General features: G+C 49.4%; 1 protein-coding gene across 2 annotated transcripts in view; it reads right to left on the bottom strand.

Moving 5' to 3' along the window:
- Positions 1–19,824, bottom strand: part of HYDIN (HYDIN, axonemal central pair apparatus protein) — a 383,645-nt gene that overhangs the window by 95,326 nt on the left and 268,495 nt on the right. For both annotated transcript variants that reach the window (XM_019535579.1, XM_019535580.1), the window contains exons 28-30: positions 15,060–15,237; positions 11,828–11,958; positions 6,219–6,349 (exon numbers count right to left, since the gene is read on the bottom strand). In XM_019535579.1, coding sequence (XP_019391124.1) covers positions 6,219–6,349; positions 11,828–11,958; positions 15,060–15,237 — 440 coding nt within the window. The remainder of the gene's footprint in view (positions 1–6,218; positions 6,350–11,827; positions 11,959–15,059; positions 15,238–19,824) is intronic.

The following is a 19,824-nucleotide window of genomic DNA, read 5'->3' as shown; positions in this document are numbered from 1 at the left end:
TGTATGGCACCACCCAGGTACGGATCCAGTTGGACCACAAACCCCTGGAAGCGATTTTTGTGAAGCCCATAGGAAAGGCTCTGGCATGGCTACAGAGGATACTGTTGCAGCTCCAAAAATGACATTCAGAATCACTACACCAAAGGCAAAGACAAGTTAGTGGCTCACATGTTTCTAGAGCTACAATGCTCACTCCCTGATGTTTTCCACTCAGAAAAGGTAATTCACGGTCTGACGGAAAAAGAGCCACTCCAGTGACCAGTTACTCCAGCGGTTACAGGAGCACACAAAGTCTGACAAGAAACTACAAGCCCTTAGAACACAGCATCTTAATGTATGGCCAAGCAGGCAAAAACAAGTCAAACCTGAACTAAAGCCATACTGGCCTCTCCGAGACCAAATCCAGATTCAAAATGATTTGCTTATGATTGGGCTGAAAATAATCATTCCCAGTGGTGCGAGGACCGTGTTGACATTGCTTTACTCACTCCATCAAGGTATATGAAGGTCGAAAGTGCAAGCTCGACAAATCATGTACTGGCCTGAAATGAATGCCCACATTGAGCAATGGATTGTGAATTGTGCACCTTGTCAAGAGCTCCAACCCAGTAATTGGAAAAAGCCCATGATCTCACATGATATCCCAGACCTGCCTTGGCTAAAACTGGCAGCGGACATTTTTGACCTACAGGGACAGTCTTATTTGATTATAGTTGACTACAACTCCAAGCACCCTGAAGTTTTGCACCTGCCAGACAAAACAGTTGGCATGGTAGTAGCCAAAATAAAATATGTATTTGCTTACCTAACGAGATTGTTTGTGATCAAGTGCTGTTTGTAGGTCACACAATGAAACAGATTGCAACTGACTGGGGCCAAAACTTCACCCATTCTTGCCCAGGTTACCCACAATCCAATAGTCAGGCTGAATGCACAGTTCAGACCATCAAATCAATGTTTAAAAAGACTTTTCAGGATGGCTCTCATCTATATCTGGCTTTACTCAATCTGAGGAACATGCCCATTACCAGTCTTGAGTATGCTCCAGTGCAGCTTCTAATGGGGAGACTTTTGCGCAGTACCCTCCCTGCTACAATGGCGGTGCTGACTCCTAGATTACCATTGACTGCCTCCCACAAGTTGTGGAAACTTCAAAGGTGCCAAAAGGAACACTATGACTGCACAGCTGCATTCTTGCCACCTCTACAAGAGGGAGAGAAAGTAGGGATGCAAATGAGGACAAGTTGGAAACCAGCATCCATCAGGCAAAAAGGGTTGAAATTAGGGTTGGAAGGGGCCTCAGGAGGTCATCTAGTTCAATGCCCTGCTCAGAGCACGACCATCCCCAATTTGATCATCCTAGCCAAGGCTTTGTCTAGTTAGGTCTTAAAAACTTCCCAGAATGGAGATTCCACAATCCCTGGGTAACCATTCTAGTGTCCAACTTGTACTCGTTTGCATCCTTACTTTCTCCCCCTCTTGCAGAGGTGGCAAGAATGCAGCTGTGCAGTCATAGCGCTCCTTTTGGCACCTTTGAAGTTTTTCTATCCTGCTAGTAAGAAAATTCTTCCTAATATCTAACCTAAACTTCCCTTGCTGTACCTTGAAACCATTGCTTCTTGCTTTGTCATCTGCCACCACTGAGAACAGTCTAGACGCCATCCTTTTTTGAACCCGCTTCAGGTAGTTGAAGGCTGCTATTAAATCCCCTCTCAGTCTCCTCTTCTCTAGACTAAATAAGCCCAGTCTTATTAGAGTTGCTGCCCAGCCATTCAGCTCCCAGGCTGTACTGGTGCATGGCATTGTTCCCTCCTAAGTGCAGAACTTTACACTTGTCCTTGTTGAACCTCATGAGATTTGTTTTGGTCCAATCCTCCAACTTGTCTAGGTCCCTCTGAATCCTAACCATACCCTCCATAGATTTCACAGACAATAGGGCTGGAAGGGGTCTTGGAAGATCATCGAGTCCAGCCCCCCGCCTGAAGGGCAGGAAGTCAGCTGGGGTAATAGGATCCCAGCAAGATAAGCATCCAATTTTCTCTTGAAGATGTTCAGTGTAGGTGCTTGAACCACCTCCGATGGCAGGCTATTCCAGACCTTAGGGGCTCGGACAGTAAAAAAATTGTTTCTTCTTTCCAGCCTGAAACGGTCTTGCAGGAGTTTATAACCATTTGACCTCGTCATCCCTTGGGGTACTCCGGTGAACAAACGTTCCCCCAGATCCTGGTGGTCACCCCTGATAAACTTATAGGTGGCCATCAGATTACCCCTGAGCCTGCGCTTTTCCAGGCTAAAGAGCCACATAGCGCTCAGCCTGTCATCTTAAAGTCTGTTTTCCTGACCTCTGATCATGCACGTGGCTCTTCTCTGAACTCTCTCAAGCTTCTCCACATCCTTTTTGAATTGTGGGACCCAAAATTGGACACAGTACTCCAGCTGCGGCCTCACCAAGGCCGAGTACAAGGGGAGAATGACATCCTGGAATTTGCTTGAGAAGCATCTATGGATGCAAGCCAGCGTTTTGGTCACTTTACTATTTGCAGCATTGCATTGCAGGCTCATGTTCATCTCGTGGTCAATGATGACCCCCAAGTCTCTTTCTTCCATCCCCGTGCTAGCCAGTGTCGCACTACCAAGCCTATAAGGATGCTGCAGGTTTTTCCTCCCAAGGTGGAAAACATTTCATTTGTCACTGTTATACACCATCAGGTTCTCGTCCGCCCATTTGCTGAGCCTGGTCAGCCTGGATCACCTTGCTGTCTTCATGTGTGGATGCTTTGCCCCAAAGTTTGATGTCATCAGCTAACTTGGCCAGTCCGCTTCTGACTCCAATGTCCACATCATTAATGAAGATGTTGAACAATATGGGTCCCAGGACAGAGCCTTGGGGGACCCCACTGGTCACAGGGCACAATGATGATTGACTTCCATCAATTACCACCCTCTGGGTTCGACCACGGAGCCAATTTCCCAGCCAGCAGATCGTGGTGGACCCAAGGCCACAATTGGCCAATTTCACCAAGAGGTGATCGTGGGATACCAGATTGAAGGCTTTTTTGAAGTCAATATATATGACATCGATCTCTTCTCCCCTGTCCAGGTGATACGTCACCTGGTCGTAGAAGAAAATGAGATTAGTCAAGCAAGACCTACCCGCAACAAACCCGTGCTGGCTATCCCTCAGGATGTTGGCATCGGCCAGTCCATTAAGCATGGCCTTTTTAATAAACTTTTCTAAGACCTTCCCCGGGACAGAGGTCAGGCTGATGGGCCTATAGTTAGCTGGATCCACTTTCCTCCCTTTCTTGAAGATCGGCACCACATTGGCCTTCTTCCAGTCTTCGGGCACTACACCAGAGCACCAGGAGTTCTCAAAGATCTGTGCCAGAGGCTGGGCTATGATGCTCGCCAGCTCCTTGAGTACCCTGGGGTGTAGACTGTCAGGGCCGGCTGACTTGAAGGTATCCAGCCTCTCAAGGTGTTCCTTCACAAGGTCAGCATTGATGGAGGGCAGGGGATCTGCCTCACTCCAGCATATCTACTACTCCCCCCAGCTTGGTGTCATCAGCAAACTTGCTGAGGGTGTAATGTATGCCATCTTCCAGGTCATTGATGAAGACATTGAACAAAACTGGACCCAGTACTGACCTCCTGGGGGACTTGACTTGATACCGGTTGCTAACTAGACATCGAGCCACTGATTACTACTCTCTGAGCGCAATGCTCCAGCCAGTTTTCTATCCATCTTACAGTCCATTAATTCAGCCCATATTTCCTTAGCATACCTGTGAGAATGATGTGGGAGACTGTATCAAGAGTCTTGCTAAAATCAAGGTACACCACATCCATCGGTTTCCCTGCATCCACAGAGCCAGTCACCTCATCATAGAAGGCAATCCGGTTGGTCAGGCATGACTTGCCTTTGATGAATCCATGCTGACTGTTCCTCCAAGTGCTTACAAATGGATTCCTTGAGGACCTGTTCCATGATTTTTCCAGAGGCTGAGGTCAGGCTCACTGGTCTGTAGTTCCCTGGATCCTCCATTTTCCCATTCTTAAATATGGGCACTACGTTTGCCCTTTTCCAATCATCCAGGACCACTCCTGATCTCCATGAGTTTTCAAAGATGATGACCAAAGGCTCTGCAGTCTCATCAGCCAACTCCCTCAGCACCCTTGGGTGCATCCTGTCCAGCCCAATGGACTTGTATAGGTCTACCTTTTCTAAATTGTCTCTAACCTGTTCTTTTGCTGCTTTTGGCTGCTCACTTCCTCCCCAAACTGTGCTGCCAGGTGCAGTAGTCTGGGAGCTGACCTTGGCCATGAAGACTGAGACGAAGAAGGCATTGAGCATTTCACCCTTTTTTGCATCCTCTGTCACAAGTTTGCCTCCCCCATTCAGTAAGCGACCCACATTTTTCCTGATCCTCCTCTTGCTACCAACATACTTGTAGAAACCCTTCTTGTTACCCTTCATGTCCCTTGCTAGCTGAAACTCGTTGTGCTTTGGCTTTCCTGACTTCATCCCTGCATACCCAAGCAGTGCTCTTATACTCCTCCCTATTTATTTGTCCAAGTTTCCACTTCTTATAAGCTTCCTTTTTGTTACTTAGTTTACTGCAGAGTTCCCTGGTAAGCCAAGCTGGTCTTCTGCCATACTTGTTAGTCTTCATACACATCAGAATAGTTTGCTCCTGCACTCCCAGTAAGGCTTCCTTGAAGAACAGCCAGCTCTCCTGAACGCCTCTCCTCCTCAGACTGGCCATTTACAAACTCAGCAGGGGAGACCAGCGGGAATTGGGTGAGGCTCTGTTCCCCTGGGCATCACTAGGGGTTACTAGGAATAATGGCCACAAATTGTTAGAGAGAAGGTTCAGGCTGGACATCAGAAGACACTACTTTATGGTTAGGACTGCCAGGCTCTGGAATGGACTCCCAAGGAAGGTGGTGCTCTCTCCTACCTTGGGGATCTTCAAGAGGAGGCTGGACAGGTATTTGGCTGGGGTTTTATGACCCCAGCACTCGTTCCTGTACAGGGCAGGGGGTCAGACCTGATGACCTGTTTAGGTCCCTTCTAACCCTAAGCACCACGAAACTATGAAACCCCCTTTTGAAGTTTACAGCTATTCCCAAGCAGTTCCCAGGGACAATCTCTCTGTGTGTATATGGCAGGGCACTGTTGGTGCCCACCACTTTAAGGGCCAAGTCAAGTAGCCAGCAGGTGCTTGATTTTTGGTGGCCACTTTAGAACCATGGCTACCTATATAAACAGAGCAGTTTGCCACTGGCAGCCGGGCAGGAAACATTGCCTGGCTGAGCTGTTGTATGAAAACATCTACAGGTAAGAGCAGGAGGCTCTTGGTCCTGGGCATGGCCTAAAACTGCACCCTGCTGGGAGTGGGTGGTATGGTGAGGCTCCCAGTGGCTTGGGAGCCTCCAGGAAAATACCAGACCAGTTACCACCCTGGTGGAAGGCAGGCTGGGGCACCTCATGAACCTCTAGCCCCCACATCACTGTGGGCATCAGCTGGGGCCAGGCATGGCTATGGCCACCTGAGCCCCAGCTGGAGATGGAAGTAGTCCCAGTGAGGGGGTAAAGTTGTGGAGCCTCAGTGAGGTGGAAAACAGAGGGCTGGGAGCCTGGTGTGTTTGAGTTTGTAGAGAGTTGCCCCAGAAGGGGCCAGGACAAACTTGACCCCGGCTGGGTAATTGGCTGGGCACTACCCCAGTGAGGGTCATGGGAGAGGCCCAAAAGACGGTACATCTGCCACCCAAGGTGTATACTAGATAAAGCCTATGGCAAAAGGGGCCCACTCCAAGAGGGAGCAAGGCAGTATAAGTTGTCGATGAGTGAAAGAGACCCTATGAGAGGGGGTGGGCCCTAATGAGAGGAGGGTGTGGTATGTGTGTGTGTGTGTGTGTGTGTGTGTGTGTGGTCTGACAATGAGGGCTAAGCTTGGTCCACCTGTAGGCCGGGGAGCATTTGTCACCTGGATACCATCTGTGAGGCTTGGGCTATGGTGTAGGGGAGGATCAGACCCGTAGAGAGAGCCCCCTGGCACTGGGAAAAGAATAGGTAGCCTCCCGCCTAGTAAGAACCAATTATGAAACAACAAGGCATGGCAGGTGAGCGAGGCAGGCAGTTAGCCCAGAAACATGTGGGTGGGCCAACGGTGGATCCCTGTTATAGTGGAACCTATGAGGAATCCACCACTCACTTGACCAGTTTTCGGCGAGTGCGTTGGCTGACAGCAGTGTCTTTTAAGCCATATGTGAGAGCTTTCTGCTGTTCCAGGGCATGCTCTTGTATCAGTAGCCGCTCCACTTCCATCTGCAGCCAGGTGTCTAACTAGGGAAAACAAAGACAGTAAATCATCAGCACAGACCCTACAGAAAGCACATTTTCTGTGCAGCCAAAATACTTTTCCTCTAGTAGGGTTGAGAATGTCCTCCCTTTCAGAAGGAAGGCACTAGTGTTTCATTGCTGAATCTGTTTGTAGTTCTTTTTTGTCCTCTTGGCCTACAAGCCATGACCCTGTCCTGAGATTGACCTGATAAAAGACCTCAGGCCTGATCCTATTCTCGCTCTTAGGCATCTAATGAGTACTTAGGTGTCTATGTGTGACCCTATTCCTCCCTGCTAGACATGCTGAAAAAAACATTATTTTGACAATTTGCTGCCATATTAGCATTAAGATTGAGTCACAAAAAGCAGAGGAGGATCCGTCTACCTTTTTCATTAACAGTTTTCTAGGGGTTCATGTAGGACAGAACTTGGGTGAAATAGGACCTGCCCTCCTTCCCCTCCACACCCCAATTTTCCTGATTAGTCATTGTGACTAGCCATGCAAACATATCGGCCAATTACTGGAAAGGAAATATTCAGTGTCCCAAGCACCTGTCTGTCCCCAGTTAATGACCACAGCTTAAAAGAAGCCTTGGAATAAATGGATGTTCTAAAAGGGGAACACAATTTGCACATATCATGGATGAATAGAATCATAGAAAATTAGAGCTGGAAGGGACCTTAGGAGGTCACCTAGTCCAGCCTCTGCTCAAAGCAGGATGTGAGGGAGGAAAGGAACCAGCAAGCTCCGAGTCTCCCTGCCCCGACACAACGGGGCTAGCCCTGCGCCCACAGGCCCAACGCACCGGGTGGAAACCCACCTCTTTCAGGTGCCTGGAGGAAGGAAGAGCCGGAACCAGCATTGCCGGCATAAAGGAAGCACTGGACCTGGACAGCGGGGCGGCGGGACTGGAAGGAGACAGAGGAAAAACAGCTGCCGGAGAGAGCCGACGGGAGTGGATGCGAGGTGCCCGCAGCGGCTGCAGGACCTTCTGGGGTAAGGATAGGCCCCATCGGGGTTGGTGAGCCCGGAAAGCTGGCCGCACGTAGCCGCGGACTGTTCAATGCCGCCAGGAGCGGCTGGCCCCGGCAAAGAACCACCCGGGCTAAGCTACAGTAGGGGAACACGCTGGCGGGACTGCTGCTCCAGCAGCGTGGAGTGGTATTTGCCCAAGGATTCCGAATCGGGGTGGAGGAGCCCCTCCCCAGGAAGGGGATGAGGAAGGGTATTAACCACACATCTGCCAAGGGGCATTGACTTATCCATGGGGAGGAAGCAAGTACCCCTCTGAAAGGGAAATCCCTGATTGGGACTGTTCAGGTAATCTGCCTCCACTAGGAGGAAGCGTGGGAAGGACATCTTGAGGCGGCCGGCCTAGACAGGCGGCCACGAAATCCCGGTGGTACGGGCAAGGGTGTAGGGGTAGAAAAGCCCTCAGCGATGCAGGACCCCGAATCGACACACAGTCTCAGTTCTGGACTGGCGCGCACCGGATAATCCAAACTGAACCGTTCAACATCAAAGTCGTGGCTGATGAGCTAGACGCGTACAAAGTACAGAGGTGACACCCAGCGAATGGGAAGCAGTCCCTGAGGGGGAGGGGGCGGTGCGCCAAGCTGGCCGCACCCCCCCCCCCCCAAACTGGTGCATTGGCCGGGAACCTCGATGGTGGCCTCCTAACGGAGTGAGGAACCCTGATGGAGCACCAACAATTGATCACATTGATAGAGTCGCTGCAGCAGGCCATGAGCTCAATGGCGGTTATGCAACAGCAGCAACATCACACCATAAGGCAAACGAGTCTACAGGAGCATATACTCCAGCAGCAGGCATGGGCCCAGAGAGGGCCATGGGATTTCAGGATGCCGAAGATGTCTGGGGAAGACGATACAGAGGCATTCCTTGAAACATTCGAGACAGCGGCCTTGGCCACAGGGGTGGAGAGGTCGAAATGGGCCAGCCACCTGGGGGTCCTGTTGGTTGGACAGGCCCAAGCAGCATACAGGGCAATGTCCCAAGGGGACGCCCTAGACTACGACAAAGTCAAAGCTGAGATTTTGAGACGGCCTGATATTACACCGGAGCGGCACCGCCAGGTTTTCCGAAGGGAGAAGACGGGGGAAGCCAGGACTCCCCGTATATTGTGGCAACACCTGGCGGACGAGCTGAACAAGTGGCTTAGACCAGAGTGGACCTCAAAGGAGGAGATATGTGATAAGATTTTGCTAGAACAATTTATATCAGCTTTAGATGAGGATACCCAGAAGTGGGTGAAGTGTCATTGTCCCACTTCATCGAAGGAGGCCCTGCGACTAGCAGAACAATCTGATACGGCCCAGGAGGAGTGCCGGAAGACGTGGGGGACCAAAGGGAAGGCCCCCCTTGGCAGGCCAAGCCAGGGGAGCAAGAAGGGCAGCCCCACAACCCTAACATGCTTCCTGTGTGGGCAGAAGGGGCATTTCGTCAGGGACTGCCCACAGGGACTTCGCTCCAGGCCGGCCAAGGGCACAGAGCCCCTCGAAGAGCAGAGGGGACTGCAAGAACCAATCGAAGCCGAGGCAATGGACTGTGGGGTCGGGGGCCATGGAACTGGAGAAATCCAGCCCTCACCCGAAGTTTGGGTGCGGGTTGGGGGGTGCCCCATCATGGCGGTTGTGGACACGGGTTGTGCCCAATCCCTGGTACGCCCCTCCCTGGTGGAATGGCGACAGGCCCAGCGGTGCCCCGGAGTTTACATGCTCTGTCTTCATAGGCAGAGGTCATATGTCGAAAGACAACTACTGGATTTACAGGTGAGAGGCACCCAGTGGCTAATGCTGGTGGGCCTGGATGAGGGGATTTTGTATCCCATGATCCTAGGCCTAGACTGGCCGGAAATCTACATGGTAATAGCAGCCCTACAACAACCCGAGGATGCAAGAGACGGGTTGGCAGGGACCGAGGCCGAGGGGGCAGTCGAGACAGAGATGGAGGCTCTAACCAGCACCAGCCGCTTCCAAGAGGCACAGGAATGCGACCCAGAGCTACTGCCGTTCCGAGATATGGAAACAGAACGACTTGCCAAGCAGGTAAGGCACCCCGATCGGGAAAAGTCTATTCCCAGGGTTGAGCTGAGAAGAGGGTTATTGTATAGGATTAAGGCAGGGAGGGCCGAGGGAGAAGAAGTGGCCCAATTCGTCATCCCACAATCCTACCGTGAATTGCTCTTAAGACTGGCACACAATAACCCCTTGGGAGGCCACTTGGGGAAGCATAAAACAGAGGCCCGACTGGCGCAGTGGTGCTTCTGGCCTCACATGTACGAGGACATTGAAAGATACTGTAGAGCCTGCCTGGCCTGCCAGAGGGTAAGCACCTATAAGCCCCCTAAGGCACCCTTACAATCGATGCCAGTAATACTGGAACCATTCACGCGGGTGGCTCTTGATGTCGTGGGTCCACTGCCCCGGAGTGCAGGGGGACACCAATTTGTGCTGGTATTGATTGATTATGCAACGTGCTTCCGAGAAGCTATGCCTTTAAGGACCGTCACAGGGCCCAAGGTAGTTGAGGAACTAATGAAATGGGTGGCCAGGTTTGGAATACCTAAGGAGATTATAACAGACCAGGGAACCAATTTTATGTCATTGGTCCTGGGAGCTTTATGCCAGGTGCTGCGGGTACATCACTTAAAAACCGCGGTATACCACCCCCAGACCAACAGCCTGGTAGAGCGTTTTAATGGGACATTAAAGGGGCTTAATGGGACATTAATGGCCCGGGCTAAGCTGTGGTAGGGGAGCACCCTGGCGGGACTGCAGCTCCAGCAGCATGGAGTGGTATTTGCCCAAGGATCCCCAATCGGGGTGGAGGAGCCCCTCCCCAGGAAGGGGATGAGAAAGGGTATTAACCCCGCATCCGCCAAGGGGCATTGACTTATCCGTGGGGAGGAAGCAAGTACCCCTCTGAAAGGGAAATCCCTGATCGGGACTGTTCAGGTAATCTGCCTCCACTAGAAGGAAGCATGGGAAAGACATCTTGAGGCGGCCGGCCTAGATAGGCGGCCACGAGATCCTGGTGGTACGGGCAAGGGTGTAGGGGTGGAGGAGCCCTCAGCGACGTGGGACCCCGAGTCGACACACGGTCTCAGTTCTGGACTGGCGTGCGCCGGATAATCCAAACTGAATCGTTCAACATCAAAGTCATGGCAGGCGAGCCAGATGCGTACAAAGTACACAGGTGACACCCGGCGAACGGGAAGCAGTCCCCGAGGGGGAGGGGACGGTGTGCCAAGCCCAACTAGTTCATTCTCATGAGGGCTTTGTTGAACCAGGCCTTACAAATACCCAGACCATGGGTTTAGGCACACTGGAACAGCAGTAAATCTACTAATGAGTTTTTCCCTGTCTACTTACAGCAACGGTGGGATTACAAATGAGACACAATTCAATAAAATGTGGACTTATTTTGGGTCTCCCTTCCATGAAACCATATATTTAAAATCCTTTATAGACTCTAGCTGGAATGAATGGGCAGAAAACAGAATGATCTAGGAATTAACCAACAGTCAAGGATCTGACTAACACCACCACTGGCAGGGAGCTAACTGGATCTGTTCAGCAGGAAGGTGACCACTGATCATTGGTATTTGGCAGGGAGAAATGTCCCACCCAAACACATCTGAAATTTCTTTTAAGGAGAGGTGAGAGAGACAAAAGCAGCCACAGGTGACAGATGTTATTTACATTACTTTGTGCATAACTGGAAAATGAGGTGAGCAGGCTAAGAATGTATGTAGGCTAGACAAGACTGCACACTGGAGTCAAATAACAGTTTGGTTTTCTAAGAATTTATAAACCCAGAAGTATTTGGGTTTAAGAAAGAAACCCAGCCCTCCCTGTATCATCAACTAGCCATATCATTATTAAAAAAACATATCCAGCACCAAAAACATATCCAGTGCTTTGAGAGCAGAAGTAAGGCTCAGAAGAACCAATAGCTGAGCTAATTTAGGAAAATTCACCACAAGAGCATAGATCACCTGTCACTGTGCTTACGTCCACAAACATCCAAATGCTATACAACATCAGCATGCTGAGCATGACAGCCATTAGCTGCAGAGGGCAGGCAGGGTTTGTATGCTTTCCTCTGATCTCCTTGGGGCTGTGCATGCCTTTGGGCTTAATTTTGCAGTGTTTACTTGTGCAATCTGTCCTACTCAAAGGGAAAATGATAACCCAAGCAAGTGAGGGAATCAAGCACTGCACTATCAGAAAGATTTGTACTTTGTGAAGACAGCTTTCAGATGTCCATGACAGAGGCCCCTGCAGGAATAAACTGCCAGGGATACAGCTTTAGTGATGTACAGTGGCTGCAATATCAGTCACATGTAAGGACTGGGAAAAACAGAAGCCAAAATAAGTGGAGTACTGCCAACAGAAGAGCATGACTAAGGCAGCAGAAGCCCGGCATGCACTTACTGCAGTGGCATCCACTCTTACCATGGTGCTGGAATTGTCCACGGGTGGCTCGGCAGCTGTGGCCTCTGTGTGGCTGAGGCCTTCATCTCTCTGAGGCTCTTGCTCCATGTTTTGTTTTGCTTCCTTGAGGACATTCTCATACTTTTCATTTTCTGGAGGAGGAAGCAGTAGATGTCCAAGAAGTTATCATGGATTTTGGACTGACCTTCAGCTATATTCTACCTCACTTCCCCTGAACATGGTCATCTGCCACTCAAGACTAACTGAGGTAAAGCCAGGGATACAGCATGTTCCCTTGTTTCCTTTCCTTTTTCTCAAAATTTTTCTCCTCCATTCATCCTCCACCTTTTCTGTCTAGGGATCTACTAGTTTCTTCACAATGAGAAAAGACAACAAGAAAAGACTTTTTAGGGAGTAAAAAGAAGGCACCAGGCAATGTGGGGCCCCTGCAGGATATGCTTGGCAATCTGGTGGTTGCACCAAATATAAAAGCAGACCTTTTTAACTAATTCTTTAACTCCATTTTTCTGAGCAGGGACTGGGACATCTCCCCCACTGGGATTCAGGATGGACTCAGGAGAGACTCCGCCAGGCCTAGGGTTAAGGAGGACCAAGTTAATGAACTTCTGGAGGGGCTGGACATGTTCAAATCAGCAGATCCAGACGCTGTCCACCCCAGGATGTTGAGGAAATTGGCAGGGGTCATCACAGAGCCCCTGGCACGGCTTTACAAGCACTTCTGGTGCTCTGGCCAGATGCCAGAAGACTGGAAGAAGGCCAATGTGGTCCCCATTTTCAAAAAAGGGAGGAGGGAGGACCCAGGCAACTACATACCCGTTAGTCTTACTTTGGTCCTGGGGAAGCTCTTTGAGAAAATTATCCAGGAGCACATCTGTGAGGGACCAGCAGGGGGGATGATACTCAAGCACAACCAGCCTGGGTTCATTAGTGGCAGATCCTGCCAGACCAACCTGATTGCCTTTTACGATCAGGTCACAAAATCACTGGATGCAGGTGTCATGGTGGATGTAGTCTTTCTGGACTTCAGGAAGGCCTTGACACTGTCTCCCACCCCTTTCTCATTAAAAAGCTAGGCAACTGTGGCATTGATGCCTACACAGTCACATGGGTCGCAAATTGGCTAGGGGGCCGCACCCAGAGAGTGGTGGTGGATGGGTCATATTCGACCTGGAGGGATGTGGGCAGTGGAGTCCCCCAGGGGTTGGTCCTCAGGCCTGTACTATTCAATTTATTAGCAACTTGGACAAGGGGGTGAAAAGCACCCTGTTCAAATTCGCTGATGACAGCAAGATTGGGGGTGAGGTGGGCACGCTAGAAGGAAGGGACAGGATACAGATCAGGATACAGTTAGATCTGGACAGGTTACAGGGGTGGGCAAATGAGAATAGGATGGGATTCAATACTGACAAGTGCGGGGTGCTGCACTTGGGCAGTAGGAATCAGCAGCATACCAACAGGCTGGGAAACTCTCTTCTCAAAAGCACAGTGGCAGAAAGAGATCTTGGAGTCATTATCAATTCTAAAATGAACATGGGTTGCCAATGTGACAATGCAGTCAGTAAGGCTAACTGCACCTTGTCATGCATCCACAGATGCATCATAAGCAGGTCCAAGGAGGTGATCCTCCCCCTCTATGCGACACTGGTCAGGCTGCAGTTGGAGTACTGTGTCCAGTTCTGGGTGCTACACTTCAGGAGGGATGTGGCCAGCATGGAGAGGGTGCAGAGGAGGGTCACTCACCTGATTGAGGCAGCAGGGCAGACCCTAAGAGGAGAGCCTACGGGACCTGAACCTGTTCAGCCTTCACAAGAGAAGGCTGAGAGGGAATCTAGTGGCTGTCTATAAACTTACCAGAAGGAACCAGAGGGGAATAGGTGAGACACTGTTCCCCTAAGCACCTCCCAGAGTAAAAGGAATAACAGCCACAAGTTGATTGAGAGTAGGTTCAGGCTAGACATCAGGAGGCACTACTTCACAGTCAGGGTGGCCAGGATCTAGTACCGGCTTCCAAGGGAAGTAGTGTTGGCTCCTACCTTAAGGGTCTTTAAAAGGAGGCTTAATAACTACCTAGCTGGGGTTATATGAGCTTAAACTTACCAGGGGTCATATAAGCCCACTACTTTTTCCTGCCCAGGGCAGGGGGCTGGATTTGATGATCTGCTCAGGTCCCTTCTGACCCTACATCTATGAACTATGAACTATACACTATGGACACAACTGCCAAAGGGTCTTTTCTTTTCTTTGCCTCCCCACACCTCCAAAACAGACTCTTTTTGTCCCTTTTCTGTATTGATTGCTCTTCGATCTACCCAAGCAATTCTGTATCTCTGTAAATGTCTCCCAGCCTTGGTGTCCAATCACCAACTCAAATTAAGCATGAGCACAAGCTCCTTATGTTTCCTCACAAGCCCACTCTTCTCTCATCTTCCTTCGTTGCTCTTCATAATTCCACTGTTCTCCCCATTACTGAGGCAAATGACCTCATTGGCCATTTTCATTCTTTTTTCTCTCCTCTCACTACATAACTTGTCCAAGCTAGTCTAAAATCCTCTTGGATTTTCCTCTCCAGCATGATTAAAGTCTATCCTTTTTTCTCCATCTCTGTGGCTAACTCTCTTCTCCACATCTTGGCCTTTTTCAAAGTATATCCAGAAAAATCAAAGGTGCCAGGACACTTATCTAGTTCTATGGCTTCTAGCTAATGCCTCTCTAGTCTCCCTTCTTCCCAACTCAATCCTCTTTTAGCACATCCTAAAGGCTGCCATGAAAATGACTCCCCAGTCACATTATGGGCAGAACATGAAAAACTCCCTACCTGAAACCCTCTGCTTAGTTACATCCTCCTAATCAAGTGTAAGTATCTACTCTTCATTTTCACTGACTTGTCATGCTCTGCACTGCCCTGCCCTTTTCTCCTCCTTCCCAGAAAGCATCTTGTTTACCCATGCCCTTTAGGGCTTCTATAATATCATCTGGCAATCTGGATGGTATTATCCTTAAGGCAGAGATCACACTCTCTGTGTTTATTACTGTGCTAATACTCAATAAATATGCTAAATAATGCTGTTAAAAGGTTGAATATTCAATTGCCAACCCCCTGAATAATTTGTCCCCAGGAATTTGCATGTTTTGGAGAGATGTGTGATGATGCTCTATGAAAGTGAGGTGAGGGAGTCTTCACTAAGAGGGTATAGCACTGGACAGAAGACACATATTGTGCAGAAAGTCCTACCTCTGATGTTTCTGGGCAGGTCTAAGCAGATTCTGGGAAAGGTCCCCTCTCCTTTGAGGGTGATGCTCTCAGACTCCAGATGGGCCACTTGTATCTGGAATGTCCTGTGGAAGACCTCAGGCACTCCAGGCAGGTAATAAACCTTCAGCACCTGCTCTTTTTCTGATTCAATGTAACCCTAGATCATGCAGGAGAGATGTAGAGAGTATGTAAAATGGATAGAAGAGTTTACTGAATATCTAGGAATACTGTTGAGGTCTTGGACAATGAAGATAGGAGGGGAGGAGGGAAAGCATAGAGCTGAAACAAATAGAATAAGTGCAGTTGAGCTGGAGTAGACTTGGGTGGCATGACTTACGAGCTCTTTTACACCTCAAATCTCCTAGATCAATACATATCATAAGGGCTGTACTATAAAATCTCTATGGGTGCAGTGCTGACTTGTGCTTTTGATGCCTTCACATGTAAGAGGGCTGCACTGCAGGCTGTGCCCTAGTGAAATGCTGGACCAGTTAATCCCAAGCTTTCTTATGGCTCCCAGACAGCACATGCTGGTATGACCTGACTAAGTTCATGCCCAGATAGTTTTGTAGTCTCACAGAATTCATATTAAGGCAGCTTGTACCAAATAGGATAACAACAAGAAACGACTAAGAGACAGGGTTTGCCCTCTATCCACACTATATAGGGATATGAAGAGAAAAAGAAGCTGCTCATGACTTTCATTCTTGCTTACCTGTCTAGTCCTTGATAAATCCTTTAGAGTGGGGGAAACAATTGCTAGAAAACACTTAATTCCTGTTGGGAAAAGGTAAACTCTAGGGGTACTTTTACATGTGCTGCAGGGGTGGTAGGGTGGGGCCGGTGCTTTAATTAGAGCACTGCAGTGTCTCGTGTTATCAGTGTCCCTGTGCTTCAAAATGGTGGCAGGGGTGCTTCGACTAAAGGTCGTTCAATGGGCTTTAGTTCAGGCACCCCCACCACCATTTTGAAGTGCAGGGATGCTGATACATGAGATGTGGAAGCTGGCTGGAGTGCAGTAATTACCACACTCCAGCAGACTCAATTACTTGAGCGGTCTCTGCATTTGTGTACAGGCACCCAAGATGCGGAAAATATCACAACACCTAAACCTAACCTGGATGTGGCTGTGCTGTAACTGTGCAGGTGTATATGTAATACCAATTTGCTGGACAAGCAAAGTCTATGTCAGTGATTCTCAACCTTTTTAGACGCAAGATCCCCCTTGTTAAACTCAAGGTGCCCCTCAAGAAATGTCAGCTCTTAGTTTTCACTCATTTTTTGTCTCCATAAAAATAATACAGCAATTCTTCTGTTGCAAAGAACTCAGAAAGAAATAACTGGTCAGAATGTTCTTGGCACTCTGGATTCTTATTTTGAAATCACTGGGTTTCTCTTGTGAATCATGTATTAGGTATTTGCACACTTAGCAGTGCTAATACTGTGTGGCACTCCATGGTGCCCTTAAAAGGAACTTGTGGCATCCCAAGTTTTAAGAATTAGTGGCCTACACACAGGAAGGGAGCTAACCTGGGAGATTCAGGTCCAGTTCCCACTTCTGCTACAGATTTGCTGTGTGACCTCAGGCAAATCACACCTGAAAGCATCTAAGGTGCCTAGTTCCTATTTAACTGGACTCCAATTAAACTTAGGCACCTAAATAACACTGAGGATTTGGGGCTTAGTCTCTCTGTGCCCTCTGTAAAAAAACATGGAGATGAAGGTACTACTGTGCCTCACTGTAGTGTTCTGAGGATGAATAGAGAGAGGTGATGGGCCATGTCAGACAGACAGTGTGGATGGAGTCTCCTGGCACATGTTGTCCTTGCCAAACCCTATACTGTTTTACCTACCTTGGGCTTAAACTGCACTAAGAGAAATGTAGGCTGCATATTAAGACAAACTATGAAGGTGGCTAGGTACCAAAACAGACCATCTAGAGCAGCTGTGGAATCTCCATCACTGGAAGTTTTAACTGCAAGTTAGACAAATATTTGTCCTGGATGTTCCTGTCTTGAGCTCAGGGTTACACTAATGACCTCCCTAGCCCCCTTGCAGTCCTACTTTTCAGTGATTTTTATACCATGAATATGGATCTCTTATTAGACGTGACTCAGCATTCAACAACTAGAGCCACCTGGACGTACACAAGTTCCCTAAACAGAGGTAGGGCTGGTAGGTGCTGAAGTCCTTGGAACTCATTCTGTAATAAGGTCTTTCAGAAAACAAGGAGATCACCCTCATGTCAAGGTTCTCCTATGCTTCTGAACTCTTCCTGCTTCTCCCCTGGCACTGATAATGGCACTATCTTGACCACCCTGCAGGTTCAGCAGGGTGGCTTTCCTGACAAAGTAGTTGTTCTCCGGCTCCATACCCTTCCCCCACATAGAGTTCCCCTTAGGCAAAGTTTGAAGGAAAAAGGGGCTGGCCACTGTGCAGTCAGGAAGACACCACTAAGCAACTGCTTTTCCTTTCTGTACCAGGTCTCAGCCCCCTTCTTCTTCTTTGCTCCGTCAGGTGCTGTTCAGAGAATCAATGTTAAATGAAACAGTCATCCTGCATCTGACCAGGCAAAGCAAAATCGTTCAGAAACATGAATGCAGCACATAGATGCATAGGAAACCCAGACAAACCAGGTACTCAGTTGCACGAGTGGATGTAGGCTGCCAGGGGCAAAATCATCCCTCACAATGCCAGCTGCTGGATCTCAGGCAGGCAATGGCTGCCTCAGAGAGGCTGCAGCAGAGGGCATCAGAGACTCAAATATCTAAGAAGTGACTTCAGGGAACTTTGGAGAAAATACTAAAGCAATCTGCCCTCTCACTGGGAGAAAGAAGCCCTGAAAGGATCACCCCATCAGTCCCACTGTTGAGGGGGCATGAGCAGGGGTCCCTATTATAATGTGACCAACTAGGCAGTGGCTTTCACAGCCCTGTACAGAGGCCATGCAGGTTGGAGCATCAAGAAAATGGGGCATTGCTATTATGCCTAAGTCTGAGCAAACTGTTCCATTCACTGGACTGGCTCACCCAGTATCCAGCAGAAAGGATGGTGCATGTGTGGTGGGCTTGCCAATTCAGCCCGGCTCAAATGAGTTTGGAGAATCTTCATTTTGATTGGTGGAGCCTGTCCAACAATTGGGTAAGGGCTGGGGGAGGGGAGTGGCGGGGGGAGCAAAGAGACTCCCGGACCTGATTAAAGCCCAGCTCTACAGGTCCGAGAAGACTTTGGGGGCAGAGCCTCCGATGAAGATGAAAGGAGCTGCATGCTCAGCATGAGAAGAAGAGGACATGTTGGAGGAATGGAGAAGAAGGAAGAAGGGGTAGAGAAGAGCTAGGAGAGCTGCCCAGTGGGAATTTCCAGTTGCCCTGAAGAACTCCAAATACTCACTCGCCAGGACCTGTGCCTCAGCCCCATTCAGTAAACAGTGCAGCTTGATGGTCTGCAACCGCTGGCAAGTGGCCAGGGCACGGTACATATATTGGTGCATGGGGCTCAGGCCCTGGGAGTCACTCAAGGTGGCTCAGGTCTGCAACCCCTGGCTCAGGGCCAGGTCGTGAGTACAGGCAATGCAGCACAGGAAGTCCAGGAGCAGCCTGAGCCCTGTGCTGTGCTAGGGTGCCCAGGCCTCCAACCCCGAGCACAAGGTGAAGAGCCGCAACATGGAGCAGTGCGTGTGGCCTTAAGCTGGGCTGGCGGCAGCAGAGCCGGGTGGCAGGAAAGCCTGGGAAGGAGCAGAGCTTGACCTGGAGGATGGGAGGCAGCTTGCAGGACTGTGGAGTAGTAAGTTACCCTGGAGAGGGCGTCTTTACAGGAGAAGGACCACCAGGGTTGTGAAGGGCCACCATGTGGGCTGCTGCTGGGTGATAGGTGGGCATAGGAGTCTTTGGGGTCTCCCTCTTTTCTCCCCACAACCTCCTGTCCTATAGTGGTACGTTAGGAGTGGGGCTCCTGCCCTAGGGGGCACCCAGGTAGTCTCAGGACTGCTTATTATATTCGTAGACTGTCTTATATTTTAGGTGAATAAGCTGAAGTAATAGTTTGTATATTAATATGAGTTATAAGGTTGCCCAGTCAATATCCTTTGTTCTGGGTTGTTCTATTGTTCACTTGTATTTTTTAATAATAATTGGGGGTCTATGTCTATATTGTATAGGGTTTATTGTTTTGTAAGTCTGTGTGTCTGTCTGATTTAATTACCCTTTAATGGTTTTGTTGTAATAAAAACTACAGAAGCGGAATGGGATCTCGGAGTTATAGTGGACTCCAAGATGAATATGAGTCATCAGTGTGACAAAACCATCAGCAAAGCTAACTGCACTTTATCATGCATCTGCTGATGCATGACAAACAGAACCAAGGAGGTTCCCCTCTATGCGGCACTGGTCAGACCACAGTTGGAGTACTGCATCCAGTTTTGGGTGCCGTACTTCAAGAAGGATGTTGTTAGACTTGAGAGGGTCCAGAGGGTCCACAGAAGGGCCACTTGTATGGTTAGGGGCTTACAGGACAAGCCCTATGAGGAGAGACTAAGGGACCTGCACCTCTTCAGCCTCTGCAAGAGGAAGCTGAGAGGTGATCTTGTGGCCACCTACAAATTCATTAGGGGGACTCAGCAAGGGATCGGAGATGCCCTGTTTACCAGGGTTTTCATAGATTTGATTTCATAGACATTAGGGCTGGAAGGGACCTCGGGAGATCATCGAGTCCAGCCCCCTGCCCAAAGGGCAGGAAGTCAGCTGGG

This window comes from Crocodylus porosus, unplaced genomic scaffold, assembly GCF_001723895.1.
Source record: "Crocodylus porosus isolate Cpor-Errol unplaced genomic scaffold, CroPor_comp1, whole genome shotgun sequence".
Taxonomy (NCBI): Eukaryota; Metazoa; Chordata; order Crocodylia; family Crocodylidae; genus Crocodylus; species Crocodylus porosus.
The sequence above is the reverse complement of the archived record's forward strand: the minus strand, read 5'-3'. Positions and strand labels throughout refer to the sequence as shown.